This window comes from Fundulus heteroclitus, chromosome 5 (genome assembly GCF_011125445.2).
Source record: "Fundulus heteroclitus isolate FHET01 chromosome 5, MU-UCD_Fhet_4.1, whole genome shotgun sequence".
In the NCBI taxonomy this organism is placed as follows: domain Eukaryota; kingdom Metazoa; phylum Chordata; class Actinopteri; order Cyprinodontiformes; family Fundulidae; genus Fundulus; species Fundulus heteroclitus.
The window spans coordinates 2,638,375-2,659,251 of NC_046365.1; the positions used below are offsets into that span (position 1 = coordinate 2,638,375).

The window sequence follows — 20,877 nt, forward strand, 5'->3', positions numbered from 1 at the left end:
TGCATGTAGCAACAGTGGAGAGTAAAACTCCCCTTTAACAGGAAGAATCCTCTTGCAGAACCAGAACCAGGCTTAGTGTTAACGGCCATCTGCCACGACCGACTGGGGCTTTGAGAAGACAGAGCAGAAACACAAAAAGAGCACAGAAGCACTAATATAGGAGTGCCTTCTATGTTAGAGAGGATAACGGCAGCCAAGCACCAAAGGTGGCTGTGTCTAGGAAAGAAATACAAGCCAGATGTATGTACAGCGAAGAGGAAAAAACAGAGAGAGTGAAAAGTTGAAATAACAGCAAATAATGGAAAATTGGAGAACAGTAGGTTCACCAACTAAAATCCAATAAAAGGATCTGCCTCCCATTCTACTTTTAGAGACTCTAGGAACCACCATCAGACCTGCAGTCTGAGAGCGAAGTGCTCTGTTAGGAACATACGGGGTAATCAGAGCTCTGATATATGATGGAGCTTGATTATTAAGGGCTTTATATGTGAGAAGGAGAATTTTAAATTCTATTATTGATTTATCAAGTAGCCAATGAAGGGAAGCTAAAACAGGAGACCTATGATCTCTCATAAGATCTCTCAGAACTCTTGCTGCAGCATTTTGGATCAGCTGAAGGCTTTGAACTGCATTTTGTGGACTTCCTCATAGTACAGTATTACAATAGTCCAGCCTTAAAGTAAAAAATACGTAGAATTGTTTTTCAGCACCAATCCTGGACAGGATATCTGTAATTTTGGCAATATTCTGGAGGAGAAAGAGGAAACCCTAAAAAACTGTTTAATATGGTATGACATGTCTTTGTAAAAAATAACACCTAGGTTTTTTTACTTTATCACCAGATGGCAACTTAATGCCATCCACATTAAGTGATTGATTATGTTTATTTTTCAAAGTAACTGAGGAGTAGATCACTGCATCAGTTAGGGTTAAATAATTTGTATCAACTGAAACATGATAATCCATCTAATAATTGTCCAATGAGAGGCTCTTATCTATTTGTTTTGTTAAATGCAGGTTGTGACTATTTTTTCTGGCAGTGTATTATCACAGCACTCAGCAGCAAATATAGTTAGTTCCTTGGACATTTCAAATAAAATTAAATCTTTAAATTTGCTCTTGTGGTTTCTTTCACTCTGCTGTGTTAACTTGTCTGTTTAAAATGTTCATTCATTCTCTTTTTCTCTTTTTTCTAGTCTGTTCTCAGTTCTCCCGGGGCGTCTACGCCATTTTTGGCTTCTATGACAAGAAGTCGGTCAACACTATCACATCCTTTTGTGAGACACTCCATGTCTCCTTCATCACACCGTCTTTCCCAGCAGAAGGAATGAATCAGTTTGTCTTGCAAATGAGGCCAGACATCAAGGGGCCCCTAGTTTCATTAGTGGAATACTACAAGTGGGAAAAGTTTGCCTATCTGTATGACAGTGACAGAGGTAAGATGATTCACAATATCATTTTTATGTTCATGTTGATGCTTCGTAGTGTACCCATGTTTCTTTTTTTTTTTTATGTAATAACGCAAAAAGAGATCAGCTTAATGATTTAGGCCAAAAACGTCCTGATCAGCCTGAGTGCACAAGAAATTAAAATCTAAATTAGATTTTAATTTTAGCAAAACTAAAGCTAATGTGACAGCGAGGTCTTACAGAAAAAAAACTAAATACAGAAAAATAACTCTTCTCCAATGAATTCTCCATATGCAACACAGCAGTAACTTTCGTGCACAAAAGTCTAGTGAAGGCCATCGGTACTCACTGGCCACTTTATTAGGGACACCTTGGCAGTAATGCAATGGAACCCCTTTTACCCGAGGAGTTGCCTTGATTCTTTGTGGCATAGGTTTAAAACCTTCTTCAAAGATGAAACATTGACATGATAGCATTCCACAGTTGCTGTAGATTGGTCCACGTGCATCCATTATTTTCAGACCTCTGAAACCAAGGAGTACTTTGGAACTGGAACAGAATATTTTCTCTTTTTCAGGCCATTTCTGTAAACCAGAGTAATTATTGAGAGTGAGAACCACCAGCACATCAGTATCTTCTGAAACACTCAGGCCAAGCTGTCTGGGACCAACAACCAGGCCAAGTTCAGTGTTTCTTGAATCCCCTTTCTTCCCCATCCTGATGCTCACTTAGAACTTCAACAGGTTGTGTCCATCGTGTCCAGATGCCTAAATGCACTGTTAATACCATCTGATGGGCAGATGTGGTGTTCATGTTAATAAGCAATTTAACAAGTGTCCCTAATAAAGTGTCCTGTGAGTGTACATAATAGCTGTGGGTGTTTAATCTCAGGGGTCACCAACCTTTTTGAAACTGAGAGCTACTTCATTGCTGTTGTGTCATACGAAGGATTACCAGTACTGACCTTTTGAACTAGAAGAGTCAAAGTTCAACTTAATTTTATGAAAAATTTTTAAAAAATTCATGCGTTGTTATAGGTGTTGTAATTTTTAAATGTATATAAATGCAAGTGTGATTAAGCAAGAAGAGTAACAGAATAAAATAAAGTTTTAGATGCAGCTCACTGGCGGCTATTGGCTAGTGGCTAGTGGGCGCCACATGTGGTCTTCAGGGCTACATATGGCCTGCGGGCATCATGTTGGTGACACCTGTTTTAGACAAAACTAAAAACCTTCTGTGAATAGAAATTTTGCTCAAAACATTTAAAAACTGTAGATGTACACTGCACATATAAAGCATAAATACAGATAAACTCTAAATACACTCTGATCCAACTCAAGCCACATATTTAGGACTTTAATTTTTCCAGTTACGCATTTGTGGATTTTGACAAACTTATCCTTCAAACATTTGAGCTCTAAAGTAAGTCTCATTTTCAGAGGAAAGAAATGAGAGTAGCTAAAGAAAATCTGGCATGTAGATGAAGAACATGCGACCTTAACAGCAAATGGTCAGCCCAACTAAGATTTAAATCACAAAATATCCGGCTGGGAAGGTGTCACCAATTATTTTCTTACGCCGGGCAGAAACAAGGTTGATACTGAATGAAAAGGAGAGTGTTGTTTTTGGTGTTTTTGGCGCTGTTGCCTGTCTACAACACATCATCTCTGTTGAGAGATGGGACTCCCCAAAGGAAGGAGGCATCAGGACAATAAACTGTGTCAGTTTCACTGAGGCTCAAATAACAGCTCTATGATCAGTTTTTCCACCAGTAGTTTCAGGTGAATGAGTCAGAAGATTTAAACAGGCATCATCGGTGCTGGGTCCAGCAGTAGCACTGGACTGAATGAACAGATGACCTCAGCAGATTCCTGATCAGAGATGTTCTGCTTTTTTGACCACTCCAAGCTTTTAACCTATAAATTATTTGCAGTCCATGCATTTTCTGTACAGACCATGCAGTATAGAAACTACACTCTTTTTTTTTCACTAACATCATCAGCTGTTCTGTCCTGTCCTCACACATTTTAACACAAGGCGGGAGGAACCTAGGCTGAAGCACAGACTAGCAGACACATGCTCATACTCCTGGGAACACAGGATAGAGCCTCTCTGATTTGACTCTCTTACCACTTGTCAGCCTGTAAAGATCCGTCTTAACAAAAACCCACCAACAGGACACTTGAAAGCTGGCACATTAATTATTTAGTCGAAGTAACGATTTATTTCCCTTCAGGGATGTCAGTGGTCTGGTGGTTAGCCCTGTCCCCTTACAGGAAAAGGTCTTCAGTTTAAGTAGTGGCTGGGGAGGCCTTTTCTGTGCAGAGTCAGATTACTGATTTGTCTGTGTATGTCACACACAAATCCTTGTTGCTCAAAAGCCTTTCTTTAGTTTTCTGCACATGCACAAGAAAGGATAACTGCAGGTGGCAGATTCCTAAATCTCTGTCTTTAAAGTGCTTAGACTTGTACTATCTGCCATTCTGGCAGTATATGTGCATTAGCAAAAGGAAAAAAAAAACATTTCAGAGTTTTTCAAAATATCTGTCTAGTTCTGACCTGAATGTGTCTTCAAGATTTGTGGCCTTTAAAATAGAACTGAAGGTTTATATTTCTGAGCAGTCTGTAATGTTATTGAGTGTTGTGGGTGCCAAATACAGTAAAGTTCTCCTGGTTAAAGGACAAAGGTGCAAACAAACCCAGAATTACTGGTACCTCTCAAAAAATATAGAATATTTTTTGTCACTTATTTTAGAAAGTGAAAGTTGTATATATTATAGATTAATTATACATTATACCTTTATTTCTAGTAAACTTGATTTTTTTTTTTAGGTTACAGATAAGGAAACCCCAACATTCAATGTCTCAGATTTTAATACACCAATTTTTAGGAAATAACATTTTTAATGTATAAATGTTATGCGGTGGTCATATTATGGCCTACACAATCATAGTGAAAACTTCGGACTGGACAGAGGTCCAGAAGAGAGTCTCAGACACCCTCCACAAGTAGAGGAAGCCACAGAACACCATTGCTTAAGAAGCTGGTGGTTGACAGAGTGCTAGATTGAAGCATATTCACAGAAAGTAGAGTAGAAGGAAAATGTGGCAAGAAAAGGAGCAAAAGCAACAGGGAGAACCACAGCCTTGAGAGGATTGTGAAGCAAAATCTATTCAAGAATTTGGGGGAGCTTCACAATGAGTGGACTGAGGCTGGAGTCAGTGCATCAAGATCCACCGCTCAGACCTGGTCCCACACCAGTGGAGAGGCACAGGATCCATGTTGCTTCAAGTCCACAGTCAAGTTTCCACAGTCATGATTGTTTGGGGACTCATGACATGCGCTGGTTCTGGTCCATTAGGTTTTCTGAAGTCCACAGTCAGTACAAACGTCTTTAATGTTTAGACATGCTTTAGTTTGAAAATGTTTGAAGTGATTACAAATTAAAGATTAAATGTATAGTGGATGATTTTTCTGGAAACGTTGTTTAGAAACTCCCAAGTCCCTTTTTGAATAACTGTGCATGCACAAAACCATCTTACCATCTCTTCCAGTCCTCAGGGGGATTGCGTAAAAAAAAGCTCCCAAATCCACTCTGGTCTTATTTCTTTCTTCGGAGGGCTTCCTCTTCTTCTCATAAACTTGTATGACAGTTTGATTCTTGTGACTCTCAGCCATTTTCAAAGTATTTGAGAGAAGCTATAATGAGGGGCTAATATGGAAGCTAACATAAACACTAGAACGGAGCATGCACAGCAAGAGGAAACTAACAAGGAATGAGCACGCACATTGGCATTAAGTGAACAGGTCACAATGATTGGCATGTGGGACAACCAATAGATAAGATGATCTCCCCAGAACCCAAAGCCAAAAAAAGATTGTATACCTTTTAACTCAGCCTCACTTTTACCACACTTCATCAGTTGTGATAAAAGAAAATATTCATAACGTGTTCTGTCTAACAGGGATGTACTTACATGTTTATCCACTGGTTTAACCTACACATGGAACATGAGAACTACATCTCAATGTGATAGGTTTAATAGGAAACAAAAATAATCAGTGTTTCCTTCCATATTATAAAGTCAAATTTTCCTCTTCTCATATTATGGTGCTCTGATTGGTTGGAGCTGGCTGTGAAGCCCCGTTGAAATGTTTCAGAACTCTTCCTAACGAGTTGAACCCTGGAGATGCCAATTAATATTTTTTAAATGTAGGAATAAGGACTGGGTCTAAATTATTCTATTCTTTGTGTCTGTTTGTAGGTCTTTCTACTCTTCAGGTGATACTGGACACTGCAGCAGAGAAAAAGTGGGTTGTAACAGCCATAAATGTAGGAGACCTGAAAGATGAGAGAAAAGATGAAGCCTACCGCTCCCTCTTTCAGGTACCAGTACTGGATTGCAGGATATACATGTTCTCCCGTTGTGTAATGATTCTTTCATGCAGTCTAGGAACCCACTGAGGTATTGTCTGTTAACCTGAGGTTTTCTCTGTGATGAACTGGTGAAATGTGTAGGCATGCCCTACTCCTCATCCGTTGTCTTACACCTGGAGAAGGGAAGGAAACTGGTGTTTAAGGCAACAGCCAAGGATTTAGGGGGTTTTGGTGTGATGCAAACATTAACAAATTTTATTTTAAACTTTGATTTTGATGCAATATTTGTTGGCTTGGGGCAGTTACTAGTTGTACGTCTGCAGACCACTGTTCGACCTTTTTTAAAGCTACTACAACATACTTCCACAACGTGTTTCTTAACATGTATTCAGGTTCTCTATTGTATAAAAGGTTGGTTTCTTGCCCAAGGATGTTTTGTTACATGGATAATTAGCACCAAGTTTTTAACCCATATATTTCGGCTTTGTTAGCCAGTATTCTCCAAGTTCATCATTTAAACTTCTAGGCCCAGAATTGTATGTCCCTCAAAAACTATATCCCATTCACTAATTTTCTTGCAGTGTGATACTGTAGTTTTCTGCTGAAAATGTCTATAATGTGGAATCTGGTTTTGCTATTTTAGTTTTTTATGTATTTTAATTTACTTTATTACTTTAAAACTGCTGATACCTTCATGCATTTCTGCTGTTGCTGTTAAAAAGTAATAAAAGTGTGAGGTTCTGACTGAAAATCAGTGCATTGGGACACACATTTTATTCTTTTAATAATCTACCAGGTTGAATCTGTACAAAACAACGCAACATAAGCAAATCATACTGATGTCAATAAAAACTTTGCTTCAGCTTACGTATGTGATGCTCAGGGAAGAACATATTTGTTTTATTAAAGTATTGGGGAATATTGGTCACTCATTTAAAGTGGAGTATTACAAAGATAGTAATATAATATGAAGGTTGGAAACATTTTGTACATGAGGTTATAGGAAAGCTTTTCCAGCTTGATCATTTGCGCTCAGTTTCAAAGTGTCTATATAAATGTTAAAGTTAGCCAAGAATAGATAAGAAATACAAGAAAAAGTATTTTGCCGTGGAAATTTTAAAGTATGAATACACTTGCCAAAACATTTCCAAATAGGGTGTTGCGTTATAGCAGCTATTTACCTCTGAATAACCCATTTTCTAATGTCACCTCAGTGAGCGTTGTTCAGGTCAGGTTACTCAGCTAAAATAACCTTGTTGTAAAAGTCTTGGAAAACTCTTACAGGAACATGACCCTTTAAGGCTGATCGCAGACAACACTGCTGCTTTGGGGAAGACGATAAATGTAAATACTCATTAATTCAGTCATATCTCAAAAACCTTGAGACAGTCAATGCGATGTTAGTTTCCACTGAGGAGTCACCATGCAGCTGCAGAATCAGTGTAATGAAGCGTTAATAGTGGTGGGACTGAGCCAGTATGTAGATTTTTTTAATCATTCACTTCTACGATTTTGTGGAAATCTGCATACAGTATCATTGACCTTATCCTTCCTGTGAAACTGACAGAGTGTGTGAAGACTCCAGGTAGTGACATACTTAGGAGATGGCTGGAATAGTGAGAGCCACGATGAGAAGGAGACGCGGAGGAGGAGAGAGCCTCTGAAGATGCTCTGAAAGAGAGCGTGACATAATTATAGTGACATGTTAAAAATGAGGACGAGGGGCGGATTTGCCCAGTGAAAGTAGGTGAAAATATGTTTCCTGACAGCACTGAAAGTCTGCTCTTTGCAAGTGATTAGAAATACATGTGAGCAACAGCAGCCAACACTGCCAATATAAACAACAGGCTAAATCTTTTGAATGAACTTGTGCTTAGATGAACTGTCTGCGGAAGCTTTCCTCCCACAGTCGGTAACTGATATGGGTCAGGGAGTAATGTCACTGTGACTGTGGAATACAGCATCTGTCTTTTTAAAGAATGTGTCTAGCAATGTGGCAATAAAAATTGATATCTTAATGCCAAATAGAGCTCGACAGATTTTACTTTCACAAGTGGAGCAAACAGCTTTCGCCATAATGCTCCGCTTGATTTGTGCGTGTAAATAGCTTTATTGTGATTCCTGCAGGGAGAATTTCAAATTATATGGACACTACAATGGGAAAGTAGGAGAGTAAAAGAAAAACAAGAAGAGAAAAAAAAGAGAAAGAAGAGGTGAAAGAAAGAAGACATAAAAGGAAGAGAATGATAAAACTTCCTCTGTCTGCTCCATCACCTGGAAAGAGAGATGCAAAAAGAACAGCACAACCAACAGACATAAAGCAACAGATACAATCGTGTAACACCTTGATACCATTGCTAAATCATATGTATTATTATTTAAGCTGACATGTGTAATGTGATACCTAAAAAAGAAAGTAAAAGAAAGTAAATAAATTATAGCCTTTCTGTATATAAGTGAACATTTAATACCTGGGACCCAGCACCTGTGGGAGATTGTGAGAGTGCACTAGTTTAGGTGAAAATTATCCAGAAGGAAATGGCTTGATAGTGATTGTGGAGAACCGAAGACCCACCTTCCCCGAGCACAGAGGCAGGGGTCAGGGGACCCATAACCCCGGACTCCCAAAGGGGCCCCCAAAGCAGTGCGCCCGAGAGGGGCCTTCACAGGAAATGTACAACCCCCCCCTGAGGAAAGAGGAGAGACGACCCCGAGGAAATCCCCCAGCCACCGCAATGCCGACGCCCCCAAGAGCCGCGGGGACGAGCCCGTGGGCTCCGCCGGCAGCAAGCTGCGCTGAAGTGGTCCTGGCCATGGGCCCTGGGGGCCAGAGGCCCCAGGGGCGCCCCGCCCCCGCGGCAGGGGCCCCGGCCGCCCCCCGGGGGGCCAGGCCCCGCGAAGCCACCGCCGGGAATGGGCCGGCGCCCACCCGGGAACCCGCCCCAAACCCGAGGACCGTCAATGCGCCAGAGGGTCAAGGCGCCCGCCAACGCAGCGGAGGAGGGCAGGACGTGGGGGGATGGGCTCCGCACCTAGCGGAGACTTGAGATGATCTTGGGAGAGGGAGCGGACCGAACCCAAACCTGGAAAAAAAAAAAAAAAAAACACTCATTCACACCATCCCTCCCTTGTGCCCCACTCGCCACACACAGACACCAAAAAAAAAAAAAAATAAATAAATAAAATAAATAAATAAAATAAAAAATAAATAAATAAAAAGGACGCTTTACACACATTCCCACATAGCATTCACATCCAAAAAACCCAAGTGGGGGGGGGGGGGGGGGGGGGGTCACCACAATTCAACAATACGACTGCCTGTGCCCGACCCCCGGCCCCGCCCCCGGACCAGGCGCCCCCCGGACCAGGCCCCCCAAAGAGGGGGGGCGTACGGGCCATCCGACCAGAGCCCCCCCATCACCCACTATATATCGGACGTGTTCTGAATACACCCTCTTATGTGTTTTGCAGGACTTGGAAATCCGTAAAGAGCGACGCATCATCCTGGACTGCGAACAAGATAAAGTCAAAGATATTATGGAGCAGGTGGAGTTTAATCTAATTAATCCTCTCCTCCTAGTAGTAATCTAAGTATCTGTTAGAGAAAACTTTCTGTTTCCATTTAAAGCTCAACTAAATTAGTCAGTGCTATGGATTATATATAGGGCTCCTACACAGGTTTAGTAGTTAGTGTGTTTAGATAAGGGTGTAAAGGTTTGGCACACTGGTGCTTGTTTATAATTTGGGCTCTTATTTCTTCACTCATATAATAACATATAAAGTAAAGGAGAAACTGTTGTAAACACCACATAAAACAAGGTAAACTCTCTAAGAGAGTGTTTAGAGTCTAAAGGAATGTTTTTTTCTCTCTCCAAGCTCATATTAGACGCAGATAATGGCCGATGTAAAATCTGAGCAGAACTTCTGTATAAATTGTAAACAACCTTCCCTCAGAGTTTTACTAAACCTTTTCCTTGTTGTTAATAAAGACTTTTCTCTGTCCCCATCAGGTGATCACTATAGGCAGACATGTGAAGGGACACCACTACATCATCGCAAACTTAGTGAGTCACTGCCCTGCCTCTTGCAACAGACTGCCTTTGCCAAAGGGGCACATTTTTAATTCTTTCTAGAATCAGTCTTTTTAAAATGACACATTTACAAAAACAAGCGGTTAAAGCATAAAGATCATCCAGGGCTAACTGGTATGATCGAAAATAAGCATAGGCCTTGCAGGTGGTTGCAAAGATCAGTTTCATAATAGCGCCACCTTGCAAAAAGGGTGGCACTCCTCTGCTGCTAAGTCATGGCTTTGTTTGTTTTCAATGAATTATTAAAAAAAATAACAAAAATAGCCAACGTTCTTGCTTTTGACTGGGAAGAATATATTAAAGGTTTCTCTCTCATTAAGGCGATAAATAGAGCTGACCGAGAACTCACAACATCAGTTTAGAGGTGGAGTTTCGATAACTTTTTTTTTCATCTGACAAATATAAGAAGGCAGCTATTGATTATTATAAATTTTTTAACGTATGTTGGTAAATGTGAGTTCCAGTGCAGTTAATAGACACGACAGACAATCCAAAATAATGTTTCTGTTCTTCCAGGGATTTCTGGATGGTGACCTCTCTAAAATCCAGTACGGAGGTGCAAATGTTTCTGGATTTCAGATAGTTGACTTTGATGATCCTGTGGTGGCAAAGTTTGACCAAAGGTGGGAAGCTTTGGAAGAGAAAGAGTATCCTGGAGCTGATTCAAGAATAAGAGTAAGAAGCAGCCGTCCAATAAGAACACTATCACAGGCAGATCCCTCCAGATTGCCAAACTGTGCTACACCTGTCACATAAACACCAAATACTATCCTGTGAGTGCCAACAACACAGATTTTTATTCTCTTTCAGTACACTTCAGCCCTCACCTATGATGCAGTCCATGTGATGACTGAGGCATTTCGCTTCCTGCACAAGCAGAGAATAGACATGAGCCGTCGTGGTAACAGCGGGGACTGCCTAGCTAATCCAGCAGTACCTTGGGCACAGGGCGTGGAGATTGAACGGGCCCTTAAACAGGTAATTATGGACGGATGCTGCTTTGCCTTGCCATGTCATGTCTATGTGTAAGACCAAAATAATGTCTGGATTTTTTTTTTTATTATCAAAAACTCCCTTTTTTGGTAAATGTAATTTTTTAAGAAGTTATGCGAGGTGGGGGTGGGGTCGAGATGCAACATTTCATACAACTGCAGAATTTCACAGTTTGTCTTTTACATCTGCAAAACATGTTTCTGTTCCTCTCAAGACCCCTTGAGAAGTTTAACTCCCACCCACACCCATAAAACTCACTACACTCTGCAAAAACAGAAAGGAAAAGTCTCATCCTATCTCATCTCATTGACAAGAAAGCAGTTACAGTTGTTTGCATGGACAGCAGATGGTTTAAGGGTCTGAGCAAAAGCAATGGCTTGGTTAAGCTTAACATGCATATATCACTCTATGGAGGACTTGAATTGATTTCTGTGGTTAACCCAGAGTGCAGTTTAGAACAATGTGACTTTGAGCTAAGGCTACACAGAAGTGGGTAGAAGGGAGGTCTAACTACCCAGGCCACATCTGCAGTCGGCTTTTTTCTCCGTCATTTGGCTCAGACACAAAGAAAAATGAGTCAGTGCTGCAGCTAATTATCTTTGATGAACATGCAGGAGACAGCAGCTATTGACAACCTGCAAATCAGCAGCTGTTTTGTGATAACAGAGCACCCATATAAACAAACACTACGGTAAACAAAGCATTTACTTACCCCATAAACACTCAGAGCTAACTGTTGAAAATTAACTGTGCTGGGCTGTCTAGCAAGCTGGCTGTTTTTGGTAGAGCTCAGCCACATTTCCTGCGGAGATGATCATTTTTAGCAAAGTGCTTGCTTCCTTGTTTTCTGTTGCCAACAAGCAGTCAGACATCCATTTGCTAAATTCTTGTTAGAATTGTCTTTTAAGTCATTAAAATAATCAATTTTCTGTATATGCCCATAAAAACTTCAAAATAGTTCTGTCACAGATAATCATCCTGCTTTTGGAGGGCGTCAAGCTAACAGTCTCTTTTTGTGTCCGGAACATGTGTTTTAAAATTACTTATCTGTTTTGAAAGCGAATGCAAAGCCTCATTTTAATTTTATTTATGTTTCATACTTTCAAGATTTCCAAGCTTTCTGGTTCTAACAGTTTTGTGCTTTCTATCATTCAATGTATGCTAAGCTTGCCTGCAGGCTGAATTCTCGCAGTATTTGTGGGTTCATAAACAGACAAGAATCCATCTTGTCCCACTCCTGCCTCACCCATTCCGGAGCAAACTGAAACGGTTCAGGCCAATCACGTTGCAGTATTATGGTTTAAGGTGGGACATACCAGCTATGACAAAAGCTGGAGCCGCCGAGCCCACAGTTGAACCAAAATAAACTTGGCAGCGCAGAAGGCGGGACTAGGTGACACGTCACCCAATCAGCTCAGAGAGTTCTGCTGAATGTCCCTCCTTTCTCCAAACGGATTCGAAGGCAGCATCCCCAGATTGATAATGTAGAGAATGGAGAGTACAACATTATTAATCTGGCTTGCCTGGTTAAATGTTTGCAGCAAGAAGTTAAATATTTGCTTTCAGTTTGTGACGATAATACATTTTTCTTTCCTTTTATTTGTTTTAGCAGTGGCTTCAGAATAAGTAAGGGAATTGAATAATCTGATTTTGTAATCGGCTGTCCTCTGTGTTGTGGAAACTGCTGAGTGCATTTGTATAGATAATAGCTCTATCTATGCTTATGTCTTCAGGTACGTGTAGATGGTTTAACTGGAAACATTCAGTTTGACCAGTATGGGAAGAGGATCAACTACTCAGTTACAATCATGGAGCTTAAGAACAATGGACCTTTAAAGGTAACTGAAGGAGAATGTAGTCATACAGGCAGTTTGCCTCTGTGTGTGTGCAATGTGTTTAGAGAGGCTGAAATAACCATTTTGTTATCTGTGCTCTCAGATCGGCTATTGGAATGAGGTGGATAAGATGGTGCTGACAAAGTCAGAGATGTATAATAATGACACAATGGGAATGGAAAACAAGACTGTCATCGTTACAACTATACTGGTAACGCATGATCACACTGACTTAGTTACCATGAGATTAAACCTGTATGTATCTGCTCCTCAAATAGACAGCAATCAAGTTTAGCCAATTATGAAAACTACTCTACTCCTATATATATGCTATTTATAATGTTGTATTTGAAAGCTGAAAACAATTTTGAAATCCTCAGAAGATCAAAGTCCTTTTGTTTTTTAACAGACCATCTATGGGCTACTATTATTTTTGATGTTTAGACATGATGTGGCATCCTCTCAAATAATAGCCACTTAATTGCCATTTATTTCCAAACATGTTACCAGTACTAAATATTTAACCGGTCAATATAAAGATACAAATAACGGGGTCATGGGTTTCAAACACATCTAGGTAAGAGTATTTAGGCTGTTTTTTGTTTACTGAACTTAAACTGTTCCCCGTGGCAACATTACACAATATTAATTTGGATTTGAAATGGGTTCAGTAATCTGAGTGGCCCTTAGTGGCTGCATGCATGTTGTAGATGTGTTCTGCTCCATCACGCCAGGTTTATATTCCAGTTCTGCAGAGAAGAGTTCATAATTTACTTACTGTAATCTGGTATTTTGAGACACAAAAACAAGCAAAATTCACAGTGATGTAGACCTTTAATACAACAACTTAATGTAGAAATGTAATGTTCTGGTTTTATTTTTGAGTCATATTCCTCTCCTGCTTTAGGTTCTCTGCTTGCTTTGAGTTTGTGTCCTGTCTGGGGTTTTATTTACTGTTTAGTTTATCTTGTTTTGTCATCTGTCTTAGTCTTAGCTTTATTTTCTGTTTTAGGTTTTTACTTTAGAGTGATTTTGTTTCTCAGTAAGTTTGGTGTGGTTTCTGTCCACTTGTCCTGTTAGCTTTGGTTTCTGGTTTATTTCTTGTTTTGATCTTCTGCACTGATGTCTGGTCTAATTACCCACTCTGCACACCTGCATTACTCCACCCCTGTTGCAATCATCTCTGACTGGTTCCACCTGCTTCCTCCTCCATATAAACAGTTGAGACCAGACATCAGTGCCAGGTCGTCTTGTTGAGTTTATGGGTGAGTCGTCTCCTGCAACATTCTTTGTATGTTTTGCTTTTGGATTTTTGACCCTGTTTTCTCCAGTAACCTGAGCCATCCTGTTCTGCCTGTCCGTCCATATTTTTACCTGTCCTGCTGGAAGGTTTGTTTTTCTGCCATCTTTTGGGTTTGACGGTGTTTGTTTGGCTTTTTCCCTGTTTTTGATTTTTGTTAATAAAAATACTCATCTGAACCTCTGCTGGTCTGGTGGAATTCTGGGTCCCCTAATTCTGATCATTACATTACGACCTGGCCAAAGATTTAGGATCCATCGCCAGACCAGCACGTTTCTCTTTTTGCTTTTTCCCCATTTTTTATTTTTTATTTTTTTTTTCTCAAGATGAGTCAACTACAATCCCGGAGCTCTGTCCCCTGCAGAGCTGAAATCCAGGGGGCATCTTTTGAGGGTTCCAGACTGGTGGTCTGCCCTCCCGGGTTTGGTCCCAGACGCCACCTCCAGGGCAGCAGCGCTTTTTTGCTGTCGCCTCGCCGCCGCAAACGCCGGCGAGCAGTGGGTCAGGTTGAGACCTCGGTCAATGTCCCTGCTTCTGCTGGTCCGGCTTCCTCTTCCTGTTCGGCAGACCGAAGCTCTCTCCTTCCTGGAGTTGGGTCGCCCACAGCTTCCCCTGGTGGTGCCTCAGACGAAGATTACGCTTCTTTGGAGGACAAGATAAGAACTTTTGCCCCCATAATCAAGCGTCTCAGGGAGGCCTTATTCGCCAAGTATTCAGAGGAGCTGGAGCAGAAATTAAAGGAGGTGGAGGGGCATTACAGGTCAGCCCTCGAAGCATTCTACAGCCGACCGAAATCTGCTCCTGAGGGTCCGGCCGACGCCTCGGCCCCTGAATCTGTCCCCGAGGGTCCGGCCGACGCCTCGGCCCCTGAATCTGTCCCCGAGGGTCCGGCCGACGCCTCGGCCCCTGAATCTGTCCCCGAGGGTCCGGCCGACGCCTCGGCCCCTGAATCTGTCCCCGAGGGTCCGGCCGACTCCTCGGCCCCTGAATCTGTCCCCGAGGGTCCGGCCGACGCCTCGGCCCCTGAATCGGTCCCCGAGGGTCCGGCCGACGCCTCGGCCCCTGAATCGGTCCCCGAGGGTCCGGCCGACGCCTCGGCCCCTGAATCGGTCCCCGAGGGTCCGGCCGACGCCTCGGCCCCTGAATCGGTCCCCGAGGGTCCGGCCGACGCCTCGGCCCCTGAATCGGTCCCCGAGGGTCCGGCCGACGCCTCGGCCCCTGAATCGGTCCCCGAGGGTCCGGCCGACGCCTCGGCCCCTGAATCGGTCCCCGAGGGTCCGGCCGACGCCTCGGCCCCTGTCAAGCCCAACGAGGGGGTCCAGGAGGACTTGCCTCTGCTCAAGCCCAACGAGGGGGTCCAGGAGGACCTGCCTCTGCTCAAACCCCAAGAAGGGGTCCTGGAGACTTGCGACGTTGGAACCCAGGAGGGTCCGTCGCCAACTTGCGACGTTGGAACCCAGGAGGGTCCGTCGCCATCCTGCGACGTTGGAACCCAGGAGGGTCCGTCGCCATCCTGCGACGTTGGAACCCAGGAGGGTCCGTCGCCATCCTGCGACGTTGGAACCCAGGAGGGTCCGTCGCCATCCTGCGACGTTGGAACCCAGGAGGGTCCGTCGCCGAGCTGTGAAGTGGGAACCCAGGGGGGGTTACCACTGGTCCAGGAGGTGGAAACCCAGCTGGACGCTTTGTCCTTCGGGTACCCCGGGCCTCGGGAGAGGGCCCAACACCCGGGGCCCCCTAGAGATTTTGATCCTCTCAACGCCTTTCTGAAGCCTCAGTCCCTGGTTGCTCTGGTTGACAGCCAGCTCTGCGAGAGGCGTTACTGGCTGTCACTCCCGGACCCTCTCCAAAGACTAATCACAAGACTCTTTTTGTTCAAGGGACTGACAGCAGCCTGCAGCCAGGCCTCATCAGCAGCCTGCAGCCAGGCCTCATCAGCAGCCTGCAGCCAGGCCTCATCAGCCGCCTGTAGCCAGGCTTCCCCTTCAGTCGCCTGTAGCCAGGCTTCCCCTTCAGTCGCCTGTAGCCAGGCTTCCCCTTCAGTCGCCTGTAGCCAGGCTTCCCCTTCAGTCGCCTGTAGCCAGGCTTCCCCTTCAGTCGCCTGTAGCCAGGCTTCCCCTTCAGTCGCCTGTAGCCAGGCTTCCCCTTCAGTCGCCTGTAGCCAGGCTTCCCCTTCAGTCGCCTGTAGCCAGGCTTCCCCTTCAGTCGCCTGTAGCCAGGCTTCCCCTTCAGTCGCCTGTAGCCAGGCTTCCCCTTCAGTCGCCTGTAGCCAGGCTTCCCCTTCAGTCGCCTGTAGCCAGGCTTCCCCTTCAGTCGCCTGTAGCCAGGCTTCCCCTTCAGTCGCCTGTAGCCAGGCTTCCCCTTCAGTCGCCTGTAGCCAGGCTTCCCCTTCAGTCGCCTGTAGCCAGGCTTCCCCTTCAGTCGCCTGTAGCCAGGCTTCCCCTTCAGTCGCCTGTAGCCAGGCTTCCCCTTCAGTCGCCTGTAGCCAGGCTCCCTCTTCAGTCGCCTGTAACCATGCGCCGCCGCCTTTAGCCTGTAGTCCGGCGCCTCCCTCAGCCTGTAGTCCGGCGCCCTCCTCAGCCTGTAGTCCGGCGCCCTCCTCAGCCTGTAGTCCGGCGCCAGGTTCTATTTTCTCTCTCTCCAGGTCGCGCCGATGGGCCCTGAGGTTCCTGTTCCGCCGACGGCCTCCTGGCCGCCCGCCGGAGATCCTGTCACGCCGGGGCCGCCCGCCGGAGATCCTGTCACGCCGGGGCCGCCCGCCGGAGATCCTGTCACGCCGGGGCCGCCCGCCGGAGATCCTGTCACGCCGGGGCCGCCCGCCGGAGATCCTGTCACGCCGGGGACGACCGCCGGAGATCCTGTCTCGCCTGGGCCGTCCTCCGGGACGCCCACCAGACTTTTGTTTCTTTGGACTGTTTTCAAAATGTTTTCTGTTTGTTTTTTGGATTCGCCCTTAGAGGGTTGTGTTCTGTTTTAGGACTTGTGTTGGATATTATTATTTACTTTTTCTTCAGACTCTGGCCCTCCAGCCTTTAGCCCCCTCCACCCACCCGGTTTGACTTAGGGTTTTGGTTTTCTCTGGACTCCCGTAGACGTTGGAGGGCGTCTAGAATCCGCCCTTGAGGGGGGGGCTCTGTAATGTTCTGGTTTTATTTTTGAGTCATATTCCTCTCCTGCTTTAGGTTCTCTGCTTGCTTTGAGTTTGTGTCCTGTCTGGGGTTTTATTTACTGTTTAGTTTATCTTGTTTTGTCATCTGTCTTAGTCTTAGCTTTATTTTCTGTTTTAGGTTTTTACTTTAGAGTGATTTTGTTTCTCAGTAAGTTTGGTGTGGTTTCTGTCCACTTGTCCTGTTAGCTTTGGTTTCTGGTTTATTTCTTGTTTTGATCTTCTGCACTGATGTCTGGTCTAATTACCCACTCTGCACACCTGCATTACTCCACCCCTGTTGCAATCATCTCTGACTGGTTCCACCTGCTTCCTCCTCCATATAAACAGTTGAGACCAGACATCAGTGCCAGGTCGTCTTGTTGAGTTTATGGGTGAGTCGTCTCCTGCAACATTCTTTGTATGTTTTGCTTTTGGATTTTTGACCCTGTTTTTCTCCAGTAACCTGAGCCATCCTGTTCTGCCTGTCCGTCCATATTTTTACCTGTCCTGCTGGAAGGTTTGTTTTTCTGCCATCTTTTGGGTTTGACGGTGTTTGTTTGGCTTTTTCCCTGTTTTTGATTTTTGTTAATAAAAATACTCATCTGAACCTCTGCTGGTCTGGTGGAATTCTGGGTCCCCTAATTCTGATCATTACATTACGACCTGGCCAAAGATTTAGGATCCATCGCCAGACCAGCACGTTTCTCTTTTTGCTTTTTCCCCATTTTTTATTTTTTATTTTTTTTTTCTCAAGATGAGTCAACTACAATCCCGGAGCTCTGTCCCCTGCAGAGCTGAAATCCAGGGGGCATCTTTTGAGGGTTCCAGACTGGTGGTCTGCCCTCCCGGGTTTGGTCCCAGACGCCACCTCCAGGGCAGCAGCGCTTTTTTGCTGTCGCCTCGCCGCCGCAAACGCCGGCGAGCAGTGGGTCAGGTTGAGACCTCGGTCAATGTCCCTGCTTCTGCTGGTCCGGCTTCCTCTTCCTGTTCGGCAGACCGAAGCTCTCTCCTTCCTGGAGTTGGGTCGCCCACAGCTTCCCCTGGTGGTGCCTCAGACGAAGATTACGCTTCTTTGGAGGACAAGATAAGAACTTTTGCCCCCATAATCAAGCGTCTCAGGGAGGCCTTATTCGCCAAGTATTCAGAGGAGCTGGAGCAGAAATTAAGGAGGTGGAGGGGCATTACAGGTCAGCCCTCGAAGCATTCTACAGCCGACCGAAATCTGCTCCTGAGGGTCCGGCCGACGCCTCGGCCCCTGAATCTGTCCCCGAGGGTCCGGCCGACGCCTCGGCCCCTGAATCTGTCCCCGAGGGTCCGGCCGACGCCTCGGCCCCTGAATCTGTCCCCGAGGGTCCGGCCGACGCCTCGGCCCCTGAATCTGTCCCCGAGGGTCCGGCCGACTCCTCGGCCCCTGAATCTGTCCCCGAGGGTCCGGCCGACGCCTCGGCCCCTGAATCGGTCCCCGAGGGTCCGGCCGACGCCTCGGCCCCTGAATCGGTCCCCGAGGGTCCGGCCGACGCCTCGGCCCCTGAATCGGTCCCCGAGGGTTCCGGGCCGACGCCTCGGCCCCTGAATCGGTCCCCGAGGGTCCGGCCGACGCCTCGGCCCCTGAATCGGTCCCCGAGGGTCCGGCCGACGCCTCGGCCCCTGAATCTGTCCCCGAGGGTCCGGCCGACGCCTCGGCCCCTGTCAAGCCCAACGAGGGGGTCCAGGAGGACTTGCCTCTGCTCAAGCCCAACGAGGGGGTCCAGGAGGACCTGCCTCTGCTCAAACCCCAAGAAGGGGTCCTGGAGACTTGCGACGTTGGAACCCAGGAGGGTCCGTCGCCAACTTGCGACGTTGGAACCCAGGAGGGTCCGTCGCCATCCTGCGACGTTGGAACCCAGGAGGGTCCGTCGCCATCCTGCGACGTTGGAACCCAGGAGGGTCCGTCGCCATCCTGCGACGTTGGAACCCAGGAGGGTCCGTCGCCGAGCTGTGAAGTGGGAACCCAGGGGGGGTTACCACTGGTCCAGGAGGTGGAAACCCAGCTGGACGCTTTGTCCTTCGGGTACCCCGGGCCTCGGGAGAGGGCCCAACACCCGGGGCCCCCCTAGAGATTTTGATCCTCTCAACGCCTTTCTGAAGCCTCAGTCCCTGGTTGCTCTGGTTGACAGCCAGCTCTGCGAGAGGCGTTACTGGCTGTCACTCTCCCGGACCCTCTCCAAAGACTAATCACAAGACTCTTTTTGTTCAAGGGACTGACAGCAGCCTGCAGCCAGGCCTCATCAGCAGCCTGCAGCCAGGCCTCATCAGCAGCCTGCAGCCAGGCCTCATCAGCCGCCTGTAGCCAGGCTTCCCCTTCAGTCGCCTGTAGCCAGGCTTCCCCTTCAGTCGCCTGTAGCCAGGCTTCCCTTCAGTCGCCTGTAGCCAGGCTTCCCCTTCAGTCGCCTGTAGCCAGGCTTCCCCTTCAGTCGCCTGTAGCCAGGCTTCCCCTTCAGTCGCCTGTAGCCAGGCTTCCCCTTCAGTCGCCTGTAGCCAGGCTTCCCCTTCAGTCGCCTGTAGCCAGGCTTCCCCTTCAGTCGCCTGTAGCCAGGCTTCCCCTTCAGTCGCCTGTAGCCAGGCTTCCCCTTCAGTCGCCTGTAGCCAGGCTTCCCCTTCAGTCCGCCTGTAGCCAGGCTTCCCCTTCAGTCGCCTGTAGCCAGGCTTCCCCTTCAGTCGCCTGTAGCCAGGCTTCCCCTTCAGTCGCCTGTAGCCAGGCTTCCCCTTCAGTCGCCTGTAGCCAGGCTTCCCCTTCAGTCGCCTGTAGCCAGGCTTCCCCTTCAGTCGCCTGTAGCCAGGCTCCCTCTTCAGTCGCCTGTAACCATGCGCCGCCGCCTTTAGCCTGTAGTCCGGCGCCTCCCTCAGCCTGTAGTCCGGCGCCCTCCTCAGCCTGTAGTCCGGCGCCCTCCTCAGCCTGTAGTCCGGCGCCAGGTTCTATTTTCTCTCTCTCCAGGTCGCGCCGATGGGCCCTGAGGTTCCTGTTCCGCCGACGGCCTCCTGGCCGCCCGCCGGAGATCCTGTCACGCCGGGGCCGCCCGCCGGAGATCCTGTTCACGCGGGGCCGCCCGCCGGAGATCCTGTCACGCCGGGGCCGCCCGCCGGAGGATCCTGTCACGCCGGGGCCGCCCGCCGGAGATCCTGTCACGCCGGGGACGACCGCCGGAGATCCTGTCTCGCCTGGGCCGTCCTCCGGGACGCCCACCAGACTTTTGTTTCTTTGGACTGTTTTCAAAATGTTTTCTGTTTGTTTTTTGGATTCGCCCTTAGAGGGTTGTGTTCTGTTTTAGGACTTGTGTTGGATATTATTATTTACTTTTTCTTCAGACTCTGGCCCTCCAGCCTTTAGCCCCCTCCACCCACCCGGTTTGACTTAGGGTTTTGGTTTTCTCTGGACTCCCGTAGACGTTGGAGGGCGTCTAGAATCCGCCCTTGAGGGGGGGGCTCTGTAATGTTCTGGTTTTATTTTTGAGTCATATTCCTCTCCTGCTTTAGGTTCTCTGCTTGCTTTGAGTTTGTGTCCTGTCTGGGGTTTTATTTACTGTTTAGTTTATCTTGTTTTGTCATCTGTCTTAGTCTTAGCTTTATTTTCTGTTTTAGGTTTTTACTTTAGAGTGATTTTGTTTCTCAGTAAGTTTGGTGTGGTTTCTGTCCACTTGTCCTGTTAGCTTTGGTTTCTGGTTTATTTCTTGTTTTGATCTTCT

General features: G+C 46.5%; 1 protein-coding gene across 5 annotated transcripts in view; it reads left to right on the forward strand.

The window, feature by feature from the left end:
- The window catches only part of LOC105917892 (glutamate receptor 2), a 104,257-nt gene that overhangs the window by 19,025 nt on the left and 64,355 nt on the right, over positions 1–20,877 (forward strand). For all 5 annotated transcript variants that reach the window (XM_012852835.3, XM_021310769.2, XM_012852837.3 and 2 more), the window contains exons 3-10: positions 1,197–1,436; positions 5,676–5,797; positions 9,260–9,334; positions 9,799–9,852; positions 10,396–10,554; positions 10,690–10,857; positions 12,606–12,710; positions 12,811–12,918. In XM_012852835.3, coding sequence (XP_012708289.1) covers positions 1,197–1,436; positions 5,676–5,797; positions 9,260–9,334; positions 9,799–9,852; positions 10,396–10,554; positions 10,690–10,857; positions 12,606–12,710; positions 12,811–12,918 — 1,031 coding nt within the window. The remainder of the gene's footprint in view (positions 1–1,196; positions 1,437–5,675; positions 5,798–9,259; positions 9,335–9,798; positions 9,853–10,395; positions 10,555–10,689; positions 10,858–12,605; positions 12,711–12,810; positions 12,919–20,877) is intronic.